Here is a 23,323-nt window from a genome sequence, read left to right on the forward strand (position 1 = left end):
TGAGAGGCACAGAGTATGAGGAAGCATGCTCTGAATGCCTTGAAGGTTAGGGGCTCTGTAGAAGAAGTGGAAACTCAATATTTCACAAGTGCCTGGATGCAAACCTGTCTCATCACAAGTTCCTCCTTTTCCCTTTTCTCTCACTGCAGTTTCAAGACCATCATCCACTACATTGACAATCAGTTTGAAAGGTACCTTCATGACGAGAGCGGCCTCAATAGGCGCCATATTGTAGACAACAGAGTTCATTGCTGCTTTTACTTCATATCCCCCTTTGGACATGGGTAAGAAAAGATTTGCATTCTAGGGTGAACTTTTTTCCACCGTTAAGCAGGCGCTGGGGAAATTCCAGCAAAGAGATTTAACCACCTTACGAGCAAAGCAAGTTTCTTTGTTGTCAGTCGGCCAACTCAATTAAAATCATCTTTGGGATTAATGACCTCCATTTCAGAGAGGATTTGCTATTAAAACTTGTCGGGGGCACATATTAAAAATGGATGACTATCTAGAAACGTAAAAGTTGTAATAACTATGTCTTTTCATATGTGTATATGGAAAGTTTAATTAAGCATGTCAGCCACCCACATTTGAAGTAAGTAGTTTTGCTTTTCACCTGGGTCTTGGAAGTTCTGTTTGTTGCCAGCAAAAGTAGAACTTTCTTTAACTTACAAGAGTTATACTTCAGCTTAAACTCTAAAAATGGTGTACACCCTCAACTGAAATAACAATATTGAAAATATTGAACATTCTAAAACAATGATGGGGGGGACCTGTGGCCCTCTAAGAGTTGCTAGACACCAACTCCCATCAGTCCCAGCCAGCTAGCTATACAGTTGTACCTTGATTCTCAAATAGAATGTGTTCTGGGAGTCTGTTCAACTTCTGGAACTGTTTGAAAACCAAGATACAGCTTCTGATTGGCTGCAGGAGCGGCCTGCAGCCAATCAGAAGCCATGGAAGCCGTACCGGATGTTCGGCTTCCGAAAATCATTTGAAAACTGGAACACTCACTTCTGGTTTCCGATTGTTCGGGAGCCAAAACATATGAGTTCCAAGGGGTTTGGCAACCAAGGTATGACTGTATTGATGTGATGGCAGATGAGTGTTAGAGACCAAGATCTAAATTTGGGGGATTGCAGTTCAATGGGAGAAATGTTCATTTTAAAAATTACTCAATGGTATTGAAAACATTAGCTTAAGAAGCTACTGAGTATATAAGCAGGTCAGGGGCGATGGAAGTTGTGGTCCAGCAACGTTTGGCGATCCTCTCCAGAAACCCCCCCCCCCCAGTGGTTATCAAAACAATATCAGCAGCAGGACTAACCACAAGAGCAGAGGACTAATTCTGTTTGTGGAGTTAAAGAGGGAGATAAATGAACCACCCATGAAAGGGTGTTCTGGAGTTCCAGGGCTGCATTTGCAAAGGCCCTGCTGCTTATTGGGATCTTTTTGACTTTAGATACATAACAGATGATCCATAAGATGCTGCCAAGGAGATCTTCACTCAGGACTCCATTAATAATTATTGAGGTTTCCTCCCCCTCCCCCCAATAATTGATACACAGGCTGAAGCCCTTGGATGTAGAATTCATGAAAGCACTTCATGGGAAAGTCAACATTGTCCCTGTGATTGCCAAGGCAGACACTTTGACGCTGAAGGAGAGAGAGAGACTGAAAAGAAGGGTATGTATAAGCTTTTAAAATGAAATGCCACATCCCGTTTCCAATGAGTTTGTATCTGCTATATGCCTTAGAAAGTTGTGTATCTGTTTGCTATGCATTTGGACACCTCTTGAGATCCCATAACCAAATTATGGTTCCTGATATCACTTTTTAAAAAAAATTACGATTGGACACCATTTTGAATCAAGATAGTGCACTGATTTTGTTTTGTTTTGTGCAGTCCCGGAGCAAATGCCGAGTAGAAGGCTGCTTGCATTATATTAAGAATGTGTGCAGTCCACCTTTATTCCGTAATGAATTTCATTCATGCTTCCCATCAATTAAATTTACAGGGTGTCTGGCATAAGGAGGGAGGCAGCTGAGAAACACCTGTTCTAAAGGAGGAGGGGGAGTATACTTTCTCTGTGTTTTCAGATGACACAATTTGGTTATTATGGGCATCATTTTAGATGTTCTCTTTAATTTCTGGTGCAGAAGGGGTGTTCCTCTTCTAACATGGCACTTGAAACCTGCATCTTTTGTGTTTTGTATTTTTTAAAAAATATTTTTGTTCAATCTGTTCTCCTGCTAATCGGACAGCACGTTTTAGTCTGTCAAATGGGCAGGATTGAGCGTTATTCTTAATTGCTCTTCATTTTTCAAAAAGGTAATGAATAAATCAGGGGGTGAGGAGGAAGGAATAAACGCAACCAAAGCAAGCTGTTTGTTTTCCTTATCATGAGCATTTACACAACACTCTTCAATTAAATTCCCTTGCATTAAAAGGGAGAAAAGGACTGTTGATCTTCACAATCATGGGAGGGTGGGAATCAAACTCGTTTTATGTAAGTCATTTCATTCAAAAAGTAGCATTTTGATTGATGGAACTGCCTGGGGTGTGTTTACATTTCAAAGGTACACTGGTATTTATATATTTTGCGCCACGATTTTATACTGATTCAATAAAGATGGAATTGCCTGTTCCTTATTAGTTAATTAAGCAATTAGTTGCAAAAAGTATAATGTGCTAGAGCTCTTTCCAGGCTGCTGTCTGATAATGCAAACGTGCTGAAACTATTCCCCTTAGTCTAGATTTAACAACGCACACTTGTAAACGGTCGCTATTTGTTTCGCTTTAAATCAGAGATGACACAATTATTCAGCCAGCATGCCATTCTGGGCAGCCAGTGTGGCTGGGGACATGTGGGTGGGGGGCAGGCAGGACCAGAGGCAGACGTGGGTGGAGCAATGAATGCAGATTTTACCTTTGTAGGTTGGTTTCTACACACACACACACACACACACACACACACACATCCACCCCTGTCCTCCAGACAAGCAGGAGGGATGATCAGAGTTCGAGAATGCGTTCCAGCCACGCTGAAACACTTGGGGTGTGAAGCAGGGCTGGTGGAGAGTTCAAGAGCTGCACTGTCCCCTGCCCCCAGCCTGAGGTTCCTCACCGCTGCTTTAAATGAACACCAGCTGCAACAAAACCGTTGCCTAATAAGGAGCACTTAAAGGACAAATAAATATAAACATCTTAGCCCTTTGGTCTGCTTGGGTCAGCCATTGTTACCAGCAGCTTAACCAGGATTGAATGCTTTTAATGTTGATCCAGAGCTTTGAAAGCTTAGCTACTGTATATTTTTCTAACTCAAAAAACATCTCTCTATTCAAAATCTGTAATCAAGGCAGGGCGTCAGGATCTGCCTCTCCTGATGGAGCTTTGAAGCCTTTGCTAGGCTTTTTTTAGATGTCTCTGCCATTTGGCAATCAATCTAAGGTAATGCGAGGGGGTTTTTGGGCTTTGTTTTTTGTCCTGAATTGTGGAGAGGTTTTCTTTTTCTTTTTTGGAATAAGCAGAAAGCTTAGTTGTGGGGCTTCTGTCAAGGAAACCCAGCTTGGTGTAATTCCTGTTTTGACTCTGTGGAATTCTTCAAACTTCGTTTTTCATTTTTAATATAAAAACACCCTTCTTTTGAGCGAGAAGAATTGGAGGGCAGTTTCACAAGCTGTGTGCTGCAAAGCCGCAAGAGGAAATCTGCTCAAAAGAATGATTACATGAGAATGGGGATTTGGGGGGCGGGGGGAGGGAACCTTGGATTTTGACTTCTTAACACATTTCCCCGGGGAATGCTAATCTTTAGGAACCACAGAACCTCCTGGGGCCAATAAAACCGATGTCCGAAGCAGCAAAATGTTGCTTCATTGTTGGGAATATGAAAAGCAGTTTGTTTTTCCTTGAGATTTGCTCCCCCCCTTTCCCCTTTCAGGAAAGCACTTGGCTGAACAGCTGTGATATATTATTCCAGCACCCTTGTTGGGTTTTTCCCGCCATTGTTCCTCTTTTATCGCTAAGATCTCTGCCCAGAGAAATGGGCTTTCTTGTTCCGTGCCTCTGGTGAAAGGCGAGTTGCAATGCCACCCTGCTCCTCTGCATTGGGACTGACTTTCTGTTGTGTAGCAAATGCTAGAGATGCTGTGCCTTTAAAACCAAGCTGTGTCAGGCATGCCTCCTTAAGGAAGTACCGAGATTTGCATAGAGAATACGTTTCATTCTCCAGTGTGTTGGGTTTTTGGGTGGACTGGGCCTGGATGTTGTTGGCTGTTTATCTCATTTAATGATTGACGGTGCGGAAGGCCGTAGAGTAACTCCATTGCTTTCCCTTTCTGTGAAGTCTTTCTTGGGGAACTTTTTTAGTGCTTGGATTGACCACTGACCCCTTCCGTTCTTCATATCCCATTCTGGCTGAATGGGCTGGTTCAGAGCATCAGATGTACCATATTCGGCCCATCAGCCCTGCTTCATCTCTTTACCTGTGCACTGGCATTGATGCTTCTGTTGTGGTGCATTTAAACCACAGTTTCCCATTCGAACCAGGAAACTGTGGCTTAATCTCTGATTACTGACCAGGGATATATATCTAGAATCTGATCCCAGTTAGTAAGTCAAAATTAAACCAGTGATTCTGGAAACTGTGGTTTGCACAAACCACAATAGAAACAACACCATGCTGGTATGGAGAAGTGAGCATGTGGACAGGCTACTTGTTCGCAGCTTAGTAAATAATGGCTTTTTAATTCAAGGTAGTGTTGTCTGAGGGACGTGGGTGGCACTGTGGTCTAAACTACAGAGCCTAGGGCTTGCCAATTGGAAGGTCGGCAGTTTGAATCCCCACGACGGGGTGAGCTCCCGTTGCTCAGTCCCTGCTCCTGCCAACCTAGCAGTTCGAAAGCACGTCAAGTGCAAGTAGATAAATAGGTACTGCTCTGGCGGGAAGGTAAACGGCATTTCCGTGCGCTGCTCTGGTTTGCCAGAAGTGGCTTAGTTATGCTGGCCACATGACCCGGAATCTGTCTGTGGACAAATGCTGGCTCCCTCTGCCTATAGAGTGAGATGAGTACGCAACCCCAGAGTTATCTGTGACTGGACATAGCGGTCAGGGGTACCTTTACCCTTACCTTTTAGTGTTGTCTGAACAAGAACTACTTGCCTTTCACAAGTCAGGATTTTCTCTGGATGTCTTGGGTTTTCTCTCCAGAAGCCCAGTTGCTTCAAAATGATGCCTTTGGGAGGCTTGCTGGATTTTACACAATTGAAAATTATCTTAGTCTTTTGGGTTCTGTGCGGGAGGAAACGCCAATTCATAATTTTGTTAAGCTTCAAAGTGCGTCACGATTGCTTCCCCTCCCAAATAACAGCTGAATTTTGCAGCGCTAAACCGATTCATTCCCTGTTGCAAAATTATTTTTTCTTTTTCTTTTACCAAACACTCCCCGTTCCCCAATAACAAGCTAAAGAATCAATAACTCTTAACTATTTTTCTGTCTAGGGATAGTGTTTAAACAGTAACTTCATATTGCAATCTAGTGGCATTTGCTAGTGGAAGCAATCAATTTAATTTAATCACCATGAAGGAGTGTAAGAAAAATGGAAGAATAGGTCAGTGCTTTAGGAACAAATCCCTTAATAGCTGAAATAATGCAAGCTCTGGGGTTTGAGTGGCAACAACATAAGAATACAATTTATTATTAATGGTAATCATTTCATTTATGTCACACCTTTCTGTCCGAGGTGCTCAAGGTGGTGTACACGGTTTCCCCTCTTCTAATTTACTGTATTTTTCGCTCCATAAGATGCACCTGACCATAAGACAAACCTAGTTTTTAGAGAAGGAAAACAAGGAAAAAAATATTCTGAATGAAACAGTGGATGTATGATTTTTGTGGTTCATGCTGTGGCCACAGACATGTGATCTGATGGTGAATTTGGGGTAACCCAATGCAAAAATCCTGAGGATCCATGTGGATCCGTGCTTTGTAACCACGTTTTTGTGCCATTGTGGCCCCGCACAACAGTGGGTGCGTGATTTTGCTTTAGTTTTCTTGTTTCCCCCCTTTGCAAGTTTGCTGTCTTTACCTCTCCCCTTCCAGGCAGCCTCCTTTATCTCTAGCGTCCCATATCTCTCTCCCCGATCGGCAAATGATCAACGGCTTTGTTTCAACACCCACTTCCCGCTTAAAAAAAAGAAAAAAGCATGATCTGCTTTTTTCCAAGGACCACACATTCATTCCATAAGACGAACAGACATTTCCCCTTACCTTTTTAGGAAGAAAGAAGTGCGTCTTATAGAGCAAAAAATACGGTAATCCCAAAAACAACACCTTGAGATAGGTTAGACTGAGAGTGACTGGCCCAAGGTAACCCAGGGAGATTCGTACCTGGGTGAGGATTTGAACCCTGGTCTCCCAGATCCAAGTCTCAACACACTGCACCACTGTAGGCTCTCAGAATTCATGTATGTACACCTAATGTAGAATGTAACTAAAAATCGCCCCTGCGTTTTTGTCTCTTGCTTGCCTGCACCCATAGGTTTTAGATGAGATTTCTGAACATGGCATAAGGATTTACCAGTTACCTGATGCAGATTCTGATGAGGACGAGGAATTCAAAGAACAAACCCGAGTTCTGAAGGTGGGTTCAACATCAACAGGTGCTAAATTAGGCATTCGTCTAATTTAAATGTATTCCTCACATAGGTGTTAGTTTTGCTATAATTATTGCATACAAGAAGGCATATTTACCTCCCATTTTTGCAGTTGAAAAATACCTTTGCCAACATCTCACAACTCCAGTTTCTGAGGCTGTAGCAGAAATTACCTTTACCTCTGCAAAAAATGATAATATACCAATGATTTTTTTTTTAACTACCCATAAAAGTTTGCACTTTAACATAAATGAAAGTGGAGATTTCTGTGGAATGTTGTGCCAAAACTTTTGAACAGTCAGGGTATATTAAGTGGCAAGTTGACTCGTACCATCGGCATTATTCATTGATGATCTTATAAAATGGAATTTATTGACTCATCTAGGCTAGCATTCCTTTTGCTGTGATTGGGTCCAACCAACTTATTGAAGTGAAAGGGAAAAAGATCAGAGGTCGCCTGTATCCCTGGGGAGTGGTGGAAGTCGAGAATCCGGAGCACAATGATTTCCTGAAGTTACGCACCATGCTGGTGTAAGTAGAGTCCCTTATTTAGTCTTAAACTACAGGCATCTCTAACAAAATGTGTTTGTTAGAGAGAGATCCCTCTTGTACATACTGTCCACAAAAACATGTTCGGCTGTTTAGCTGCAAGGTTTACGTGAGAACTCTGCTTCTTTCTTTATACTGAAACTGCTTTTGTCTTTTGTTTCTTGGCTAAATAATCAATAAAAATATGTTGTTAGGAAATAGGTGGCTTGCTTAAAATCTGGCTTGCTTTAATTGGAATGTACCATATTTTGAAGCAGAAATCCTGAAAGGAATTTAAATTTGAAATGTCAGGATGTTTCAGAATTCATCTTGATCATATTGCAGCTCTGACTGGCAAGGGGGATTCTTGGAATCTGAGTTATTTCAATATTTGCTTTTGCAAGAGATTGAAGTTGATTTTAGTTTTCTTCTGCAATGTGTATCTGTTCTGAATCATAGCCACAAGATATGTTATAGCTTCATTGTCAGTGTATAGATTTCTCTCTCTCACCCCTCCGTACATGCACACGCACCTCGACTAATGCATGTTATCTCCTCTAACAATGCAATTGTACCAAAAAAGATTTGAAACAAGTCAAGCGGAGCATTCCTTGCAGCAAGTGCTGAGAAACTAAATATAGTAAAATTCCAGGAATATGCTAGGGTTGATAATCCAAAAAGTGCTACTTAGCTGTGTGACTCTTAATAATGTCTGAGTTATTCCTCCTAGGGTAATTCCATTAATCAGGCTTTGTGGGTTACAGCAATTCTGTGGCATTTGATTCCATTAGACATCCTTGGCTTGGTAAAGTTCCAGTCAAAGATTTCCCCCTGCTGGATTGTTTCCATGTCACATGTGACGTTCACCTTTGAAGCCACAGTGATAGTGAAGACTATTTCTGCAAGTAAGGTGGAGGTCAGATTCTATATTTTATCGTGTCTGTAGGTCAAGTGAAAAGGCTGACTTGATGGAAGAGTACATTCACTTTACATGCTACTGTAATCCCATCTTCCTTCACATATGATACTTTCCAGGCTAGGAAGTTCCTCTTAGCATCACATTTAAGAAAACATCCCAGATAAATATTTTTCTAAAGCAGGTGGACCTGTGCGAAGCTTACCAATATGTATCACCGCAGTAGAGAATTGTTGAGGATGTGGGTTGTAGGAACAGAATACTGTCTGTTTTTGAAGTTTGGAATCGGTTAAAATTTAAATTAAGCTTATGGATCTTGTCATTGAAAAGACAGGAAATATAGCATTTCAGTTATTATGGGTTAGTAAAAATGGAGAAAACTATTCATTCATTCATTCATTGAATTTATATACCACCGTATACCTGCAGGGCTCAGGGCAGTTCACAGAATAAACAATGGATTGGGGGAACATAGGAGGCTGCCTTATATTGAGCCAGACCATTGGTCTGCCTAGCTCAGTATTATCTGCACTGACTGGCAATGGCTCTCCAAGGGTTCAGACATGGAGTCTTCCCCACCTTTAAACAGTCACTGCTTCCACAAAGAATCCTGGGAGAGGTCGTTTTAGGATGCTGAGAGTTGTTAGGAGAGACCCCTCTTCACGCAACAGAGATCCTTGGGAAGAGGGATTGATTGTGAAACCACTCTGGGCATTGTAGTTCAGTGAGGGGAATAGGGATGTCTTCTAACAAAACTCAAACACTTTACAGACTGCAATTCTCAGCATTCTTTGACAGAAGCAGTGACTCTGTGGTGGTATAATAGTACTTTAAACATATGGTGTGGAGCGTAAGGGCCTGAAACAAGATTTTTCTGATTATTTTTTTAAATAGTGGTTGAATTTTCTATTCTTAGCCCAAATTTATGTATTTGTGGGCTCCTCAGTTGTTTTTGTTGAGTTCTGTGTTGCCCATTTATAACTTCATTCTGTTTTTATTACATGTATAAATTTCCTTGCACGTGGATTTCAGGCACAGTCGTACCTTGGAACTCAAACAGAATTTGTTCCAGAAGTCTGCTCGACTTCCAAAATGTTCGAAAACCAAAGCATGGCTTCTGATTGGCTGCAGGAAGCTCCTGCAGCCAATCGGAAGCCATGGAAGCCTTGTTGGACATTTGGCTTCCAAAAGAATGTTCGAAAACTGGAACACTCACTTCTGGGTTTGAGCGTTCTGGAGCCGATTTGTTTGGGAGCCAAGGCGTTCGAGATCCAAGGTAGAACTGTACTTTGGCCAAGAAGTGGCATGAAAAAAAGCATTGGCATGAATCATGTCTGTAAAGGCTGTGATGCTTCTTTTTATCCAGTTAAGAGATGAACCTAACTTAATAAAATTTGACTCGGGAGCTACTGGCAAAGGAAGTTAAAAGCTGCGTTTCTCGTTTCAGGACCCACATGCAGGATCTTCAAGAAGTGACTCAAGATTTGCACTACGAAAACTTCCGGTCAGAGAGGCTAAAACGCACCGGCAAGTGAGTCTCTCTCTTGAGTTGTGCTTTCTCCCTTATGACTCTGCCCAGCCTTGCTCTTAAAAGTAGCTTCAGAAACAACCCCCTCCCCAACTCCTGTATCTGCTGATCTCATTCTCGTAACCTCTCCCTTCCTTTTCCTAGCCTGAAAACACACACGGAAACCAGGGGGAAGGGGCTCCTGTTTTAAATTGCTTCCTCTGTGTTAATTAACGGGAAGAAACCACTGATCCAGCTAGGATGGTGTGTGTGTGTGTGCGCGCACGCGCATGCAAGCTCCAGAAAGTATACCAGCTAAGGGCTTTGTGAAATATGACATCTCTCTCCCCCACCCAGTATTCATTCAGTAATTGATGTAATCTTTGGGTTGTATCCAAACTTGTCTTGTTTCCGCAAGAACTGCAGCTTGCTCAATGGAGAGTCCACTCCCATGCACCCCCCAGATCTGTCCTGGGGATTCCCCTGACCCTCTGGAGGTGTCTTTAGGTATGTGCAAATGGGTCGACCTTGTTGGATGCAACCCTTTATTCTTAAGTTGCCCATCTGACTTGGGCCGTTTAGATAGATATGGGGAATATGCATACAAACATTGAAATCTGCCTTATGCTACGTCAGGCTGTTTCTTCATCTAGCCGTATTATGCCTGTTCTGTCCGGCGGCAGCTCTCCAGACCAAAATCTCCCAATGCTGCTCCCTGAGATCCATAATCTAGGATTGTGACACACTGTAGCTCTGTAGTACAGCACATGCTTTTCATACAGAGAGTCCCTGGCTCAGCCACTGGAATATCCAGTTAAAATGGATTGGGTAGCTGGATATGGGAAAGCCTGAGTCCCTAGAGAACTGTTGCCATTGTAGACAATAGGTGACAATTAATCTGACCTGGCATAAGTCTGCTTCTGGTGTTTTAAACTAAATATTTTAAGGACTGAGCCTTCTGCATCCAGTGCTGTTGCCCCTTCCCTGTCTCATGCGTAGATCTCACAGCAATTCCTATACGTCTTGCACATATCTCGTATATTTTAAAACAGCATGTGCAGATGGTCACAGTGGACCGCGTTCAGAGTCCCTATTTGCAGACTGCACTGGAAAGGCAAAGGGCTGTTTTCATACATGTTCATCTATTGATGTCAAGTTGAGATCTGTGTGCCTGAATGAACCAGCCCCAAACCAAATCAAACACCATATGGACAGAACTTTTAAATGCCCTCTCAAATGCAGTGTGTTCAATGCTGTTATAACTCACTAATTCAGCTGTGGCTTGTTGAGTGCCGAGGAATCAGTCAAGTGGTGTTCATGCCTGTGAAGCTTGACTCTTCAGCCTTCAGAAATGTGCAGTGGTACCTCGGGTTACATACGCTTCAGGTTACATATGTGTCAGGAAACTGACATCGGAGCAACAGGAGAAGGAGAGGCTCTCCGATTCTGCAGGAGAAGGTACCAGCACAAGGGGGAGACGCAGCTTGATAGAGGGGGAAGGAAATCAGCGTAACACCAAGGATCCAGGAGAGCAAATGGGGGAAGAGGGGAAAGGGCTCCGGGATTCTTCCCTGGACGTCAGTGAAGAGAGCACTGGTCCTCCACTACCCACGCCCTCCCTGCGCAGAAGACTCCCGCGCAATGAGAGGCGGAGACGATTGGGTGTCAAACAGCTTTTATGCTGGCAAAGGTTTAAGAAACGCCCACAGACAGATACTGCTAGCGACTGAGACAGCCACGCGGAGATGGGCTGTGCAGTCAGGACGGTTTAACCCAGGCCGTTAAGCTCCCAAACGGGGACAGTTTACGCACGAGCAACTCCAAACCACTACAATATGCTTCAGGTTACAGACTCTGCTAACCCAGAGATATTACCTTGGGTTAAGAACTTTGCTTCAGGATGAGAACAGAAATCATGCTCCGCGGCACAGTGGCAGCAGGAGGGCCCATTAGCTAAAGTGGTGCTTCAGGTTAAGAACAGTTTCAGGTTAAGAACGGACCTCCGGAACGAATTAAGTATGTAACCAGAGGTACTACTGTAGTCCAATGATTCTTGATTGAGAATGTCCCAGCTTCCTTCTCTCTGTGTTAATTTTATGTAACCAGGCAAATTATCTTGGCTAAAAATGTCTTAATTCCTCTTCCTGATGCCACTCTAAACTCACTTCAGTCCCTCTGTGTGAATATTGTGCCCTTGACCATTCTGTTTTTAGTGTGTGAATCTTTTCTGTTCGTGTTGTGCCTTTCCTGACCAAAAAACTTGTTTCTCTTTGATATCGCTCGGCGCGAGAGTGCAGAAATATTTCTAGTTAAGGAAATGACTGTGTGTGTCTGGGCTGGTTCTTTGTTTTATAACTTGGTGCCATAGGGTGTGGGTAGGGGGGTAGGCAGAGGAAATGGCTGCACTGAAGTGTAGGACAGAATTAGGGTGTAAAAATCCAGGAAATTCCTTATACAAAACAAGAGTGAAGAATGAGAAGGTGACAGCTGCAAGGCTGCCTGGGCTTGAGAAAACTGCAGAAAGGCAATTCCTCCTTTGCATTTTTAGAGAAGGGTTACAATATGGAAAGTCAGGTCAAATCATTGTTTGAATTCTAATTGGTTACATCTACAGCAGTCGGTAAATGAATAAAACAGTTGCCCTGAAGCAAAAAAAGCATATTTCTTTGCTTTTTAGATCAGATGTTGGCAGATTCCCAACTTGCATCAGCCTCAACCAGCACGGCCAGTGATCTGGGATGTTGAAAGTTATAGTCTAACAACATCCCTGTTTTTAGATAATGCAGGGCTTAATCCCAGAAGAGGCGTTCCCACCTGTAAAGGAGGAAATGCCTCTTCTAAGACGGTTTTTGCCACCTGCATATTTGTAAGAACTTGCATTGAAAACACACATATATATATATTTAAATCTGTCTGATTAAAGGAGCTAGGTTTCTTTCCCAGCTGAACAAATTATTTTTAATAAAACCAATTTGTCTAGTTGGCTGCATTATGTTTCTGCTCAAGATCTGAACCCTTGTCCTTTAGCGCCTGTGATACTAATGTGCATTTCTTGTACCTGACAGGCCTGTTGAAGAAGAAGTTGTGGACAAAGACAGGATCCTTCAGCAGAAGGAGGCAGAGGTAAGCTTGCGAGCAAAACTAAGTTAACATCTCATTAGCAGCGAGGCGCTCGGCTGAGTTAATGACATTCTGAATGAGCTCAAACAAATATAAAAATTAAACTATTTGAATACAACCCTTATTTCTGGTGTCAGAAGAGCCCTGTTGGATCGGACCAAAGGCCCATCTGGGTCTCTTAGGTGTCTGATCTTCCCCGTTAATCTGTCCAAATCCGCGTAGTCTAATAACTTCAATCTCCACTCCTCTATTGTTGGCATTTCCTTTTTTTTCCACTTCTGGGCAAGAACTATCCTTGCTGCTGTGACTGCATAATAAACAAATTTATGGTCTTTCTTTTTTATTTCGTTCCCTAACATCCCTAACAGAAAGATTTCAGGTTTTTAAATAAACGTATACTTTAGCACCTTCTTTAATTCAATATATACTTCTTCCCAGAATTCTCTCACTCTCCCACACTCCCACCACATATGGTAAAAGGAGCCCTCCTTCTCTTCACATTTCCAGCATTTGCTGTCTACTTTGTACATTTTCGATAGCTTCGCAGGTGTTATATACCACCTGTAGAACATCTTCATGACGTTCTCTTTCACCGTCATACACGCAGTAAAATCTAAGCCTTCTTTCCATAGATTCTCCCAGTCCTCAAATTGTATAGCATGGCCTACATCACTATCCCATCTGGTCATTACTGTCTTAACTTCTTCATCTGCCAAATTCCAATCCAACAACATCTTATACATTTTAGATATTGTTTTCACCTCATTATTTATAATTTCCGTCTGAAATTTTGAATCTTTATCTGCATACCCTCTGTCTTTGGCCTCTTTTCTAAACATCTCATTAACTTGGAAGTGATGCAGTTTATCAAGGATTGGGGGAAATATGTAGATTACCTGGAAAATATCAGTAAAGGTCAAATAACGTTAAGGGGATTCAGAGAAGCACTGTGAAAGACTAAGAGGTATTGTTCAAGGAAAATAGAGGAAGAGGAATGTGTAATGACAATACAAACCAGGCAATGTGTATTTTTGATTTCTATTACGGAAGATTTACGGGCGAGCTGTAGGAAGTCCAGAAAGAGATGACAATGTTATTTTGATAGGTGAAAACTTTTTATTGGATATACTGTGTATTTGTTTTGTGTTTTGTTGTTATTCTTCGTCATTCTTATGTTTGTGGTATTCTTTTTCTTTTTCTTGGAAAATTAATAAATATCTATCTGGGGGGGGGGAAAAAAAGGCCCATCTGGGTCTCGCGTCCTGTTGTCATAGTGGCCAACCAGATCCTCCCGGGAAGTCCAGAAACAGAACTTGAGCACCATAGCCCTCTTTCAACTGGTATTCAGAGGCACATTATTTACTTAAAAGCATTTACATACGCTTAATACTTTGAATGGGACGTGGGTAGCGCTGTGGGTTAAACCACAGCGCCTAGGACTTGCCGATCAGAAGGTCGGCAGTTCGAATCCCCTCAACGGGGTGAGCTCCCGTTGCTTGGTCCCTGCTCCTGCCAACCTAGCAGTTCGAAAGCACGTCAAAGTGCAAGTAGATAAATAGGTACCACTCTGGCAGGAAGGTAAACGGCATTTCCGTGCGCTGCTCTGGTTCGCCAGAAGCGGCTTAGTCATGCTGGCCACATGACCCGGAAGCTGTACGCCAGCTCCCTCGGCCAATAAAGTGAGATGAGCGCCACAACCCCAGAGTTGGTCACGACTGGACCTAATGGTCAGGGGTCCCTTTACCTTTTAATACTTTGAATAACTAAGAGGTGTACAGTCTAAAAAAAGAAACTATATATTACAAAAAAACCAAAGCACAACCTGAAACCAGTAAAACAGCATTATATAAAAAGACACACACAAGCACATACAAATGAATGAATTTGTCTCCTGCCCTTTTAAAGCCATCCAGGTTGGTGGCCATCGATACACCTTGTGGAAGTGAACCTCACAGTTACAACTATGTGCTCTATGAAGTCGTTCTTCCTGTTGCCTGTCCTGAAGTGCCCTCTCTTCTGCTTTATTGGATCATCCCCTAATTTTAGTCTTGTGAGTGAGGGCCTACCTGCTTTCTTCACACCACTCCTATTTTAACACACCTGTGTCACGTCCGCCTCCCTGCACTTTATTCAGCTTTTTTTCTAATATGAAAAGCTGCAAATGTTGCACCTCTTTTTTCATAAGGGAGCTGCAGTCTCTCAATCGTTTTGGTTGTCCTTTACAGCATCTTTTCCAGCTCTATGATGTACTTTTCCTAGTGCAGCCACCAGATCTGTGCACGGTATCCCATATCCTTGCCCGCTCCAAAAGTGTGGCCCATTGTATATTATTCCACTTCTGTTTGATAGCTAAACATCTGGCGCCCACTGCTGGCTGCTTCTACTTGTTACAGCCATCTATCTGTTCCCCACCTTACTTCAAATATGTAAATCCTTTCACATCGGAAGCTAGCATGTTAGCAGAGAAAAAGTCTTGCAGTCCAGATTAATTTTTGACATGCTAGTTTTCCCCCTGTAGGAATCCTCCCCTTTCTCCCCACCCCTGACCCCCAACAAGGTGCGGGAACATTTTATCAGGGTGAAGTGGTTAAGCCTAGATTCAGGTTTGAGAACGAGGCCTAAGACAAATTTGTTAATAGCTATGTTTGGGTGACGTTGGCCTCCAGTTAATCAGTGGGGAAGCCTTTGTTTTATGTATACAGTGGTACCTTGGGTTACATATGCTTCAGGTTACATACACTTCAGGTTACAGACTCCGCTAACCCAGAAATAGTACCTCAGGTTAAGAACTTTGCTTCAGGATGAGAACAGAAATCGTGCTCTGGTGGCGCGGCGGCAGCGGGAGGCCCCATTAGCTAAAGTGGTGCTTCAGGTTAAGAACAGTTTCAGGTTAAGAACGGACCTCTGAAACGAATTAAGTTCTTAACCCGAGGTACCACTGTAGTTGATTAGGATTTTCACATTGTTGCAATAAAATATTGCAGTCCCCTATTACCTGTCTGCCTCCCAGTTCCTCTACCTCCCTCAGCCCTTGTGTGTGTGTCCCCCTCCCTTTTTAATCACAGCTTTTCCATTTTGGTTGTTCATTGTTTGGCATGTCAGGCTTGCATGCTCAGATAAGGGTTAGTGCCATTTTGGGGTCCCAGATGAACAACCATTATTACCTCTGAGACATCTCCCTCCCTCCCCTAGGTATTAGTTCCAAAACTGCACTCCAAATTTCTCGGAAGCTTGGCTTCTTGCGTAGTTTACGGAGCAGGATTTTGTCAAGGGCCGCTAATGGCAGGAGGTCTTGTAGGAGGAAGCCTTTGTAAACTGGAAGAGTGTTGGCTCTTATTTTCTTTCGAGCCTGCTAGCTTCCCCTGAACGATGTAATGTTTGTTTGTATCACATTTAATCCCGCCATTCCTCATAGTTGCTCGGGGTGATGCAGATGGTTCTTCCTTCCCTCCCCCTCTGTCTGCACAGCAGCCCTGTGGGGTAGATTAGACCAAGATTGGCCCAAGGTGACCTAGTGAACTTCACGGTCGCCAGAGGCGCTGAACTTGAGTATCTCTGGTTCCAGTCCAACACTAACCATTACACCACTTTGGCTGTCCACACATAGGGGAGTCAGTGCTGATTCTGAAATGTGGAAGAGGCTAGAAGCTTTTTCCTTGGGTGGATCTCTCAAAAAGTCTTTGCCAAGAGTTTGACTTCTGAGCGGAGTCTGAGTCTTGGCTGAACGTAGCAGCTGTTAGCTTAACCTACCACGCAAGATGCCGTGATAATATTGATGTTGACTCTCCTCTTTCCTGCTGAGTTTCCCTGTTCCAGGGTATTTGGCAACTGTCAGCAAAACAACAGAGAAGCAAACCACCCGTCCTTTTCCCCTCTTGAACTCTCCCGAATGTATTTCCAAGCCTCTTTGTTGTATAAATATAAAATGTACAATGAAACATGATGAGCGTGTTAAGAATGCACATTTAATGTGCAAATGCAGAATGGGAGGACGTTTGGTGAGATGGACAGCTCCCTTATCCTGTTTCTACAGCTACCCACTAGTGCAGACAGCGAGCAGCTTCCCCACATGGTTGGGGAATCTGTGGCCCTCCTAATGTTGCTGGGCTGCCATCCCTCCATCAACTCCATCTAGCATGGCCAATGGTCAGGAATGATGGGAGTGCTGGTCTAGCAAGATCTGGAGGGTTACAAGCCTCCCATTCTTGTGTTAGTAGGCACAACACCCACTTTCCCGAAAGTTTCATTATGAAAACTAAAACTGAAAGCAAGCAGACTTCTAGACCTTATGGTTGGAATGTCATGTATAATTGTGTGTGGACAAATCGGGGCTGGGGAACTGGATCTGGGCAGCATCCTGGATCTGTATTGCTCACACCTCCCGCAGAACAAGTTTGATAGGTAAGCAAGTCTGCTTCCCTGTCAATTGTGACATAAGGTGACCCGTTTTTGCATAGTGTCGTGTACCACGCAAGCAGTGAAGTATCAAAGCCCGCAAAGAATCTTGCAGTACCTTTAAGGGACTAGCAAATTTATTGTGGTGAAAGCTTTTGGAAGCTGAAGAACATCATGACTGCCATCGCTCTGCCCACTTGTGATTCCTAGCAATATTTAGAGGCTATTTGCTTCCGACATTGGAAGTAGAACATAGCTATAATGGCTAGTAGCTCTTGATAGCCTTCTTCTCCATTGGATTTGTCTAATCCCCTATTTGGTTAATTTGCCTGGTTGGTGGCTAACACTACTTCTGTTCCTAACCTTGGTTGCAAACACTGGATTGAAGCAGACCAAGTCTTGTTTTTTAAGTCCACTTCATGAAAAGTTGTCCTAAACTGGCAGGTAGGCACTCATCTGGGTACCCAGAAATATCAGTGTAAGTAGTGAAGTTGGCTCTCGAATTTTGGAATTGTTAGGAAGCCATTAACCATGGTTTCCAATCTGCGCGTAATGGGAAACCGTGGTCAGCTGCTGCTTTGTGGTGTGTTTGCTGCTCAAGCAGAGTGACAGCAATGGAGTGGCATATGGGTGCATGCTACTCATGTATATCCTGCCTTATTAAGCCAGGATTCCGTTGCAGGAATGAGGCCAGTGCATTTTAATGTTTCTTTTCGGAAGGGATTAAGTGACCTCCTCTGTGCCTTAGTTTTGAATTTATATACAAATATACGTTGGAAGGCTTTTGGCTGTATTTGGAGGGTGATCTCCTTGTGAGATAGGCGTGCCCTAAACAGCTGCCGTTTTAAAGTTGGGAAGGATTGGACAGATATTGCAAGAAAACAAATGTTTGTTGAATTCCTGTTGCCTGTCATTTCTGTTAAGGACCGAAGAGGCTTTGCTTAGTCTTGTGTAGATAAGGTGGCACGAAATCTCTTTATCTCCAAAGCAGTCTGCTGAGGAGTTGAGTTGGGGGAGGACTGGGGGGTTAGGGGGCAAACCAGAGGAAATGGGCTTACATTCTTTGGCCTTTGCTGAGAACACAAACATCAATTTCCCTTTCTGTTTTTACATTCTGAGCAGTAATGATGCTTGAAGTTCTATTTACAGATTTGCAAGGTTTACATAACCTCGGGGTGGTGGGGGTGGGGGATGAAGTCTTGGGCAGGTGCCCGGTCCACCATTATCAAGACATCACTTCTGCTAAATAATCATTATGGATTTTATCAAAGGACACTGTGCTTGGCTGGTTGGAGCCATTAATCTCTTGCCTGCTTTCTTCGACCGTGTTGCAAGATCATTTCGGACATGTGTAGATTTATTTTTTGCCCTCCCACCAGCAGCTGGCTTTTGTTTTCGGAACTGCCTTTTTTATGCCTTTTCTCCAGATACAAAACTAGTTGTGTCTGCAAAGAAGGATGTTCATAGGGAGACTTGATAGAGTGACTACCCTTCTGCAGATCTCAAGATGCCATCAAGCACATTTCTGCTATCCTCCTTTGGTCACTTTAAGAAGGATATTTGAGCTTCAAATAGAAATACGACAAGCTGTGTGTTTTGCATTTCATGGCCTGTTTACAATCTTATTCTATATATACATACTGAGTTACTTTGCATGACCCTGTTAACCAAATCCTGGTTTAGCAAGTGCACACAAGAGTGTGGGCTCTGGGACAGGAGTGTCCCCCCCCCCCCGGACCTCTTTACTGCTAGGTTTAGCTAAGCAAAAGATTGGCTTTATCCAAGCCAGTTCTCAGAGTTAAGATGGCTCCTCAGTGGCCACCAGTGGTGGCTGGTGTCTATTTGGTACTGGCAGGGTGACCAACAGTAGGAGGAACCAGAGCATGGATGGGTGCAGCTGGAGTCAATGACAAGCAGAGCCAACTCATTCTGGTTTTGTTGTCATCTGCCTCAATGCTGAGTTCTACAAGGGCTGAGACTGAGGAGGAGGAGGAAGCAGGTGTTGGCATACTGAGGGCAGACTAAGGTTAGTGGTGCAGTGCTCCAGTCACTCTATGGACTAGCCTCCACTGTTAACCATGATATGTCACCAATGTTTGCTTTAGATCCATGCCTCCATCAGTGTGGATGCCAGTCCACAAAAGCTTCTGTTACTGTAGACCTGTTAGTCTTCACTGTGCCATAGGATGCTATGTCTACTGTCCTTGTGTCTTACAATCAGTCTACTGTCCTTGTGTTACAAACAATTAGCCTCCTTATTTGTTACAATTAGTCTATTCCCCCACCCCCAACAAAAAATTAATAGGGTTGTTTGTTTATGTCTGATTGAACGTGAAGTGTTGAAAATCCTTGTGTGTGTTAGCCATACCCATGGCTTCTCTAAGGTTCCACTTTACTGCTGTTCGGATCTGCACCTTTTGTAGGGAGACTCTCCACATCAGCGCTTCTCTTCCCCTGCCTTTAGGCCCATTACAGATGTGCTTCAAATGGTCTCTTCATCCACATTACCAGAGACAGAGCAACTCTTCTAGGTGAAGTCCTACCAACATTTTTGGGGGGTGTTTTTGTGTGCACGCACCATGGCACCACACATGTTGGCGTGTTCACCTGTTAGATCATACACTTGTTAGGTAAGCTTTCCCCAAGCTGGTACCTTCCAGGTGTTTGCACTCCAGCTCCCATCAGCTGCAGCTGGTATGGCCAGTGGCCAGGGGTGATGATGGAAATTGTAGTTGAGGAACGTCGGGAGAAGGTTGAACTAGGACAGAGGTGTAGCCAGCGTGGTGTTCTCTGGATGTTCTTGGGTAATTTGCATCAAGCCTCCTCAGCATTTCAAATGGCCAGTGATTGAGTTGTGGTATAAGAACATCTGGAGGACCCATGTTGGCTACCACTGAACTAGAACAGAAAGTCTCAAAGGCCACTACTGGAAGGTATCATCCTATAGCACACTGATCTGAAGACTGACCTTATGTCTCTTGCTCAACATTTATACATCTAGCTTAAAACATTTTCTCTTGCTCTGTGCTGCATTAGCTTCTTAAAGCTGTCTTCGTTTTGGAAAATAACCAACATTCTAAAGTAATGCAGAGCAGCTAGTAAATAAACAGTGCTTAGCTAGCAGTAAACATATTCTGTAATTTAACACGCATGGCTGTACTGTGTGCACGTCAACTTCTATTTTCCCTCTTCGGCCTCACTATATATCCTATTTCTAGAAATGTTGCTTTTTTTATATTGCAGATTATTAAACCAAAATAAACACGAGCCTGTACTTAAGGAAGCCACAAGGGGGCGTAATGTGGTACAGGCTTGGCTGCTGTCAACTCCCCAAGGGCTGATAAATAAGTAGATAATGTAGGAATTTGGGAAAGCCAGAAGATAATATTTAACACGAAGCAGTAAGCAGAGCAGGGGCACAAATATAAAAGTTCAATGTGAAGTGAAATTATTCACCCTTGGAGAAATTAGCACTGATAACAGATGAATAACAGAGGAGTTAACTGTGTTAGTCTGTTACAACAAGATCTCCAAGGTACATTTATGACTCTGCTGGTTTTAACAAGTTTAGGGGGCTTGCTTTTTGAAATGCAGTTGATTATTACATTTACAGCTGCACAAAGCATTCATGCCACAGTTGATCTGTAAGTCTTTGAGGTGCAATGAAACACTCTTCTCTTGTTTGCATGAATGAGAGATGTTGATTTGATTCTGCTGCTTAGGATGTGGGGTCAAGAAGATAACCTTGCTAATTCTGAGAAATGCATGCCAACCAGAACCTGGTGATTAGAAGCTATGGGACTCTCCAGTCCTGGCAGACTGTGACCCTTTCCATGAGTTCAAAAGATAGGGTGTGGGCATAAAGTGTGTAGGACACACCTTGATTGTTGTGCCTGCTGCATTCCAAAGTTATTTCCCAGTCTGAAGTTGTCCTCTTAGGGCAGAGGGGACAGGGATGTAGGAAGGCATCGTTTTCTGTTCTGCCTTGTAGTCATCACATGCAGCGCTGTTTCCATTCTGCTGCAATTCATCTTCCACCAAAACCCATGTTAATCGTCTTCCATGGTGAAATTATGCAAGTGATTTATGCAATTATTTATGTATTGTTTGTGTACTGAAGAAAACGCAACAGCAAATACCAATGGTGTTTGCTGGGTAGATTATTACTGTTCCAGACGGGACAAATAAGCAACCCACTGGTAATTTCCTCTCCCGTTTTCCCCCCATCAGAATTCACCAACATCCATAGTGGGGGTGGGGGTGGCGCCTGCACATCTGCTCCTGAACACACACTGTGTTTGCAAGTGTTCAAAGAATGCATGGAACAAGGCTTATCATTAGCAAGATCCAGATCTGCTTAAAAGCTGCCAGCATGGGAGGATGGACCACAGCATGTCCTCCGCCTTTGCCTTCTCATTTGTCTGTCTTAAAGTGCAGGGGTGGCTAACCTTTTTTTGGCCTGAGGGCCGCATTCATCCTTGGCCAAGCCCTCCGGGGGCCACTTGCCAGTGTTGGGTATGGCCCAAATTGGGTGTGAGCTCCCCATGCCCATCCACACGCTTCCTCCTTAGGCGATCCATGTAGATTATCAGGGTGGGGGAAATTTCTGTCCCTGTTACAGAACTGGGCTGAATAGGCAGGTGCCCACACGAGCACTGTGCTTATTTCACAAAATAAAAATATTCCTTGCTGTTGCAGCTTAAGCTGCAGTAGCAGTAGCAGTAATAATAATAATAATAATAATAATAATAATAATAATAATAATACCCTGACCATCCGGCTGTGTTTCCCCCAACCACTCTGGGTGGTTCCCAACAGATTAAAAACAGAATAAAACATCAAATATTAAAAACTTCCCTAAGCAGGGCTGCCTTGAGATGTCTTCTAAAAGTCAGATAGTTGCTTATTTCCTTGAAATCTGATGGGAGGGCGTTCCACAGGGCGGGTGCCACCACCAAGAAGGCCCTCTGCCTGGTTCCCTGTAACGTTGCATCTCGCAGTGAGGGAACCTCCAGAAGGCCCTCAGAGCTAGACCTCAGTGTCCAGTTCCAAGCCCTTTTGGAGGGTGAGGTTAGCCACCCTTGTTCCACAGTGGCCATCGAGTTGCCTCTGGGAAGCCCAGAATAGGACATGAGTACACTGGCTTCAGTGAGTCTTTGGTGGCCTGCTGTCTTTCATACCTGATGGTGCAGGGCAAAAACTTCCAATCTCTGCATTGGTTCTCATGTAGCAAGGGACTTTTCTGAGTTGTCTGTTCAAAGTTCTTAGATTCCCCCTGCCTTGCCCCACAGAAGGCTTATTTTCAGGTTTTCTAAATTCTTGTTAATTTTTTTTTTTGGGGGGAAGGGGGACAATAATTTTGCGTCCTTTATTGTTCAACTTGTTCTAAATACAAAGATGGGGGAGAAAACTGTTGTCCATAAATAGCTGGGGCGCAGCAGCTTGTCACACTTGAAGAATGTCTCTTTTATGATGCCCAAAGAAGTCCCATGGAAAAAAAACATTTCCCGCGGGAGACTTGAAAAAAATAAGCATTAAAACTGGCTTCTGATTGTGTGTGGGTTTTTTGGCCTGCGCGCAGCGAGATTAGTGGCTAGTTAAAAATACCTTGAATACCAAAGAGTGCATTTAGCATCGTGGGAACGTCTTCCTGTTATTTGCTTCTCCACGGCCCTGAAACTTCTCTTGGTCCTTCACCCTGCAATCCTCTGCTGGGTTTTATTAGTTAAGAGGTGGCTATTTCTGTCTCTCTCAGTTTTAGTTGGCTAAACAGCTGACAGGCTCCGCAGCGGTCCTGGTTGTCTCCTATTTTTTCCTTTCCTTTTGTCCATAGTAGGGCCTTGTATGAGCTACTGGAGGAATCTCTGTGGCTCAGTTGTGCTGGACAACTAGTCAAAACATGCCCTCCATCAAATACCGTATTTTTTGCTCTATAAGACTCACTTTTTCCCTCCTAAAAAGTAAGGGAAAATGTGTGTGCGTCTTATGGAGCGAATGCAGACTGCGCAGCTATCCCAGAAGCCAGAACAGCTTTCTCTGCATAGCGATCCCTCTTGTTCTGGCTTCTGAGATTCAGAATATTTTTTTTTCTTGTTTTCCTCCTCCAAAAACTAGATGCGTCTTATGGTCTGGTGCGTCTTATAGAGCGAAAAATACGGTAAATAGCCGCTTGTACCCATGATGTATAAGACTAGAAATGCATGC

At 43.4% G+C, this 23,323-nt stretch overlaps 1 protein-coding gene across 1 annotated transcript in view; it reads left to right on the forward strand.

The window, feature by feature from the left end:
• The window catches only part of LOC309521084 (septin-2), a 62,209-nt gene that overhangs the window by 23,743 nt on the left and 15,143 nt on the right, over nt 1-23,323 (forward strand). Inside the window, exons 6-11 of the mRNA XM_082203389.1 lie at nt 150-284; nt 1,566-1,683; nt 6,539-6,640; nt 7,039-7,184; nt 9,545-9,628; nt 12,670-12,727. Coding sequence (XP_082059515.1) covers nt 150-284; nt 1,566-1,683; nt 6,539-6,640; nt 7,039-7,184; nt 9,545-9,628; nt 12,670-12,727 — 643 coding nt within the window. The remainder of the gene's footprint in view (nt 1-149; nt 285-1,565; nt 1,684-6,538; nt 6,641-7,038; nt 7,185-9,544; nt 9,629-12,669; nt 12,728-23,323) is intronic.

Source organism: Podarcis vaucheri (genome assembly GCF_965113315.1).
Source record: "Podarcis vaucheri genome assembly, chromosome: 16".
Classification (NCBI taxonomy): Eukaryota; Metazoa; Chordata; class Lepidosauria; order Squamata; family Lacertidae; genus Podarcis; species Podarcis vaucheri.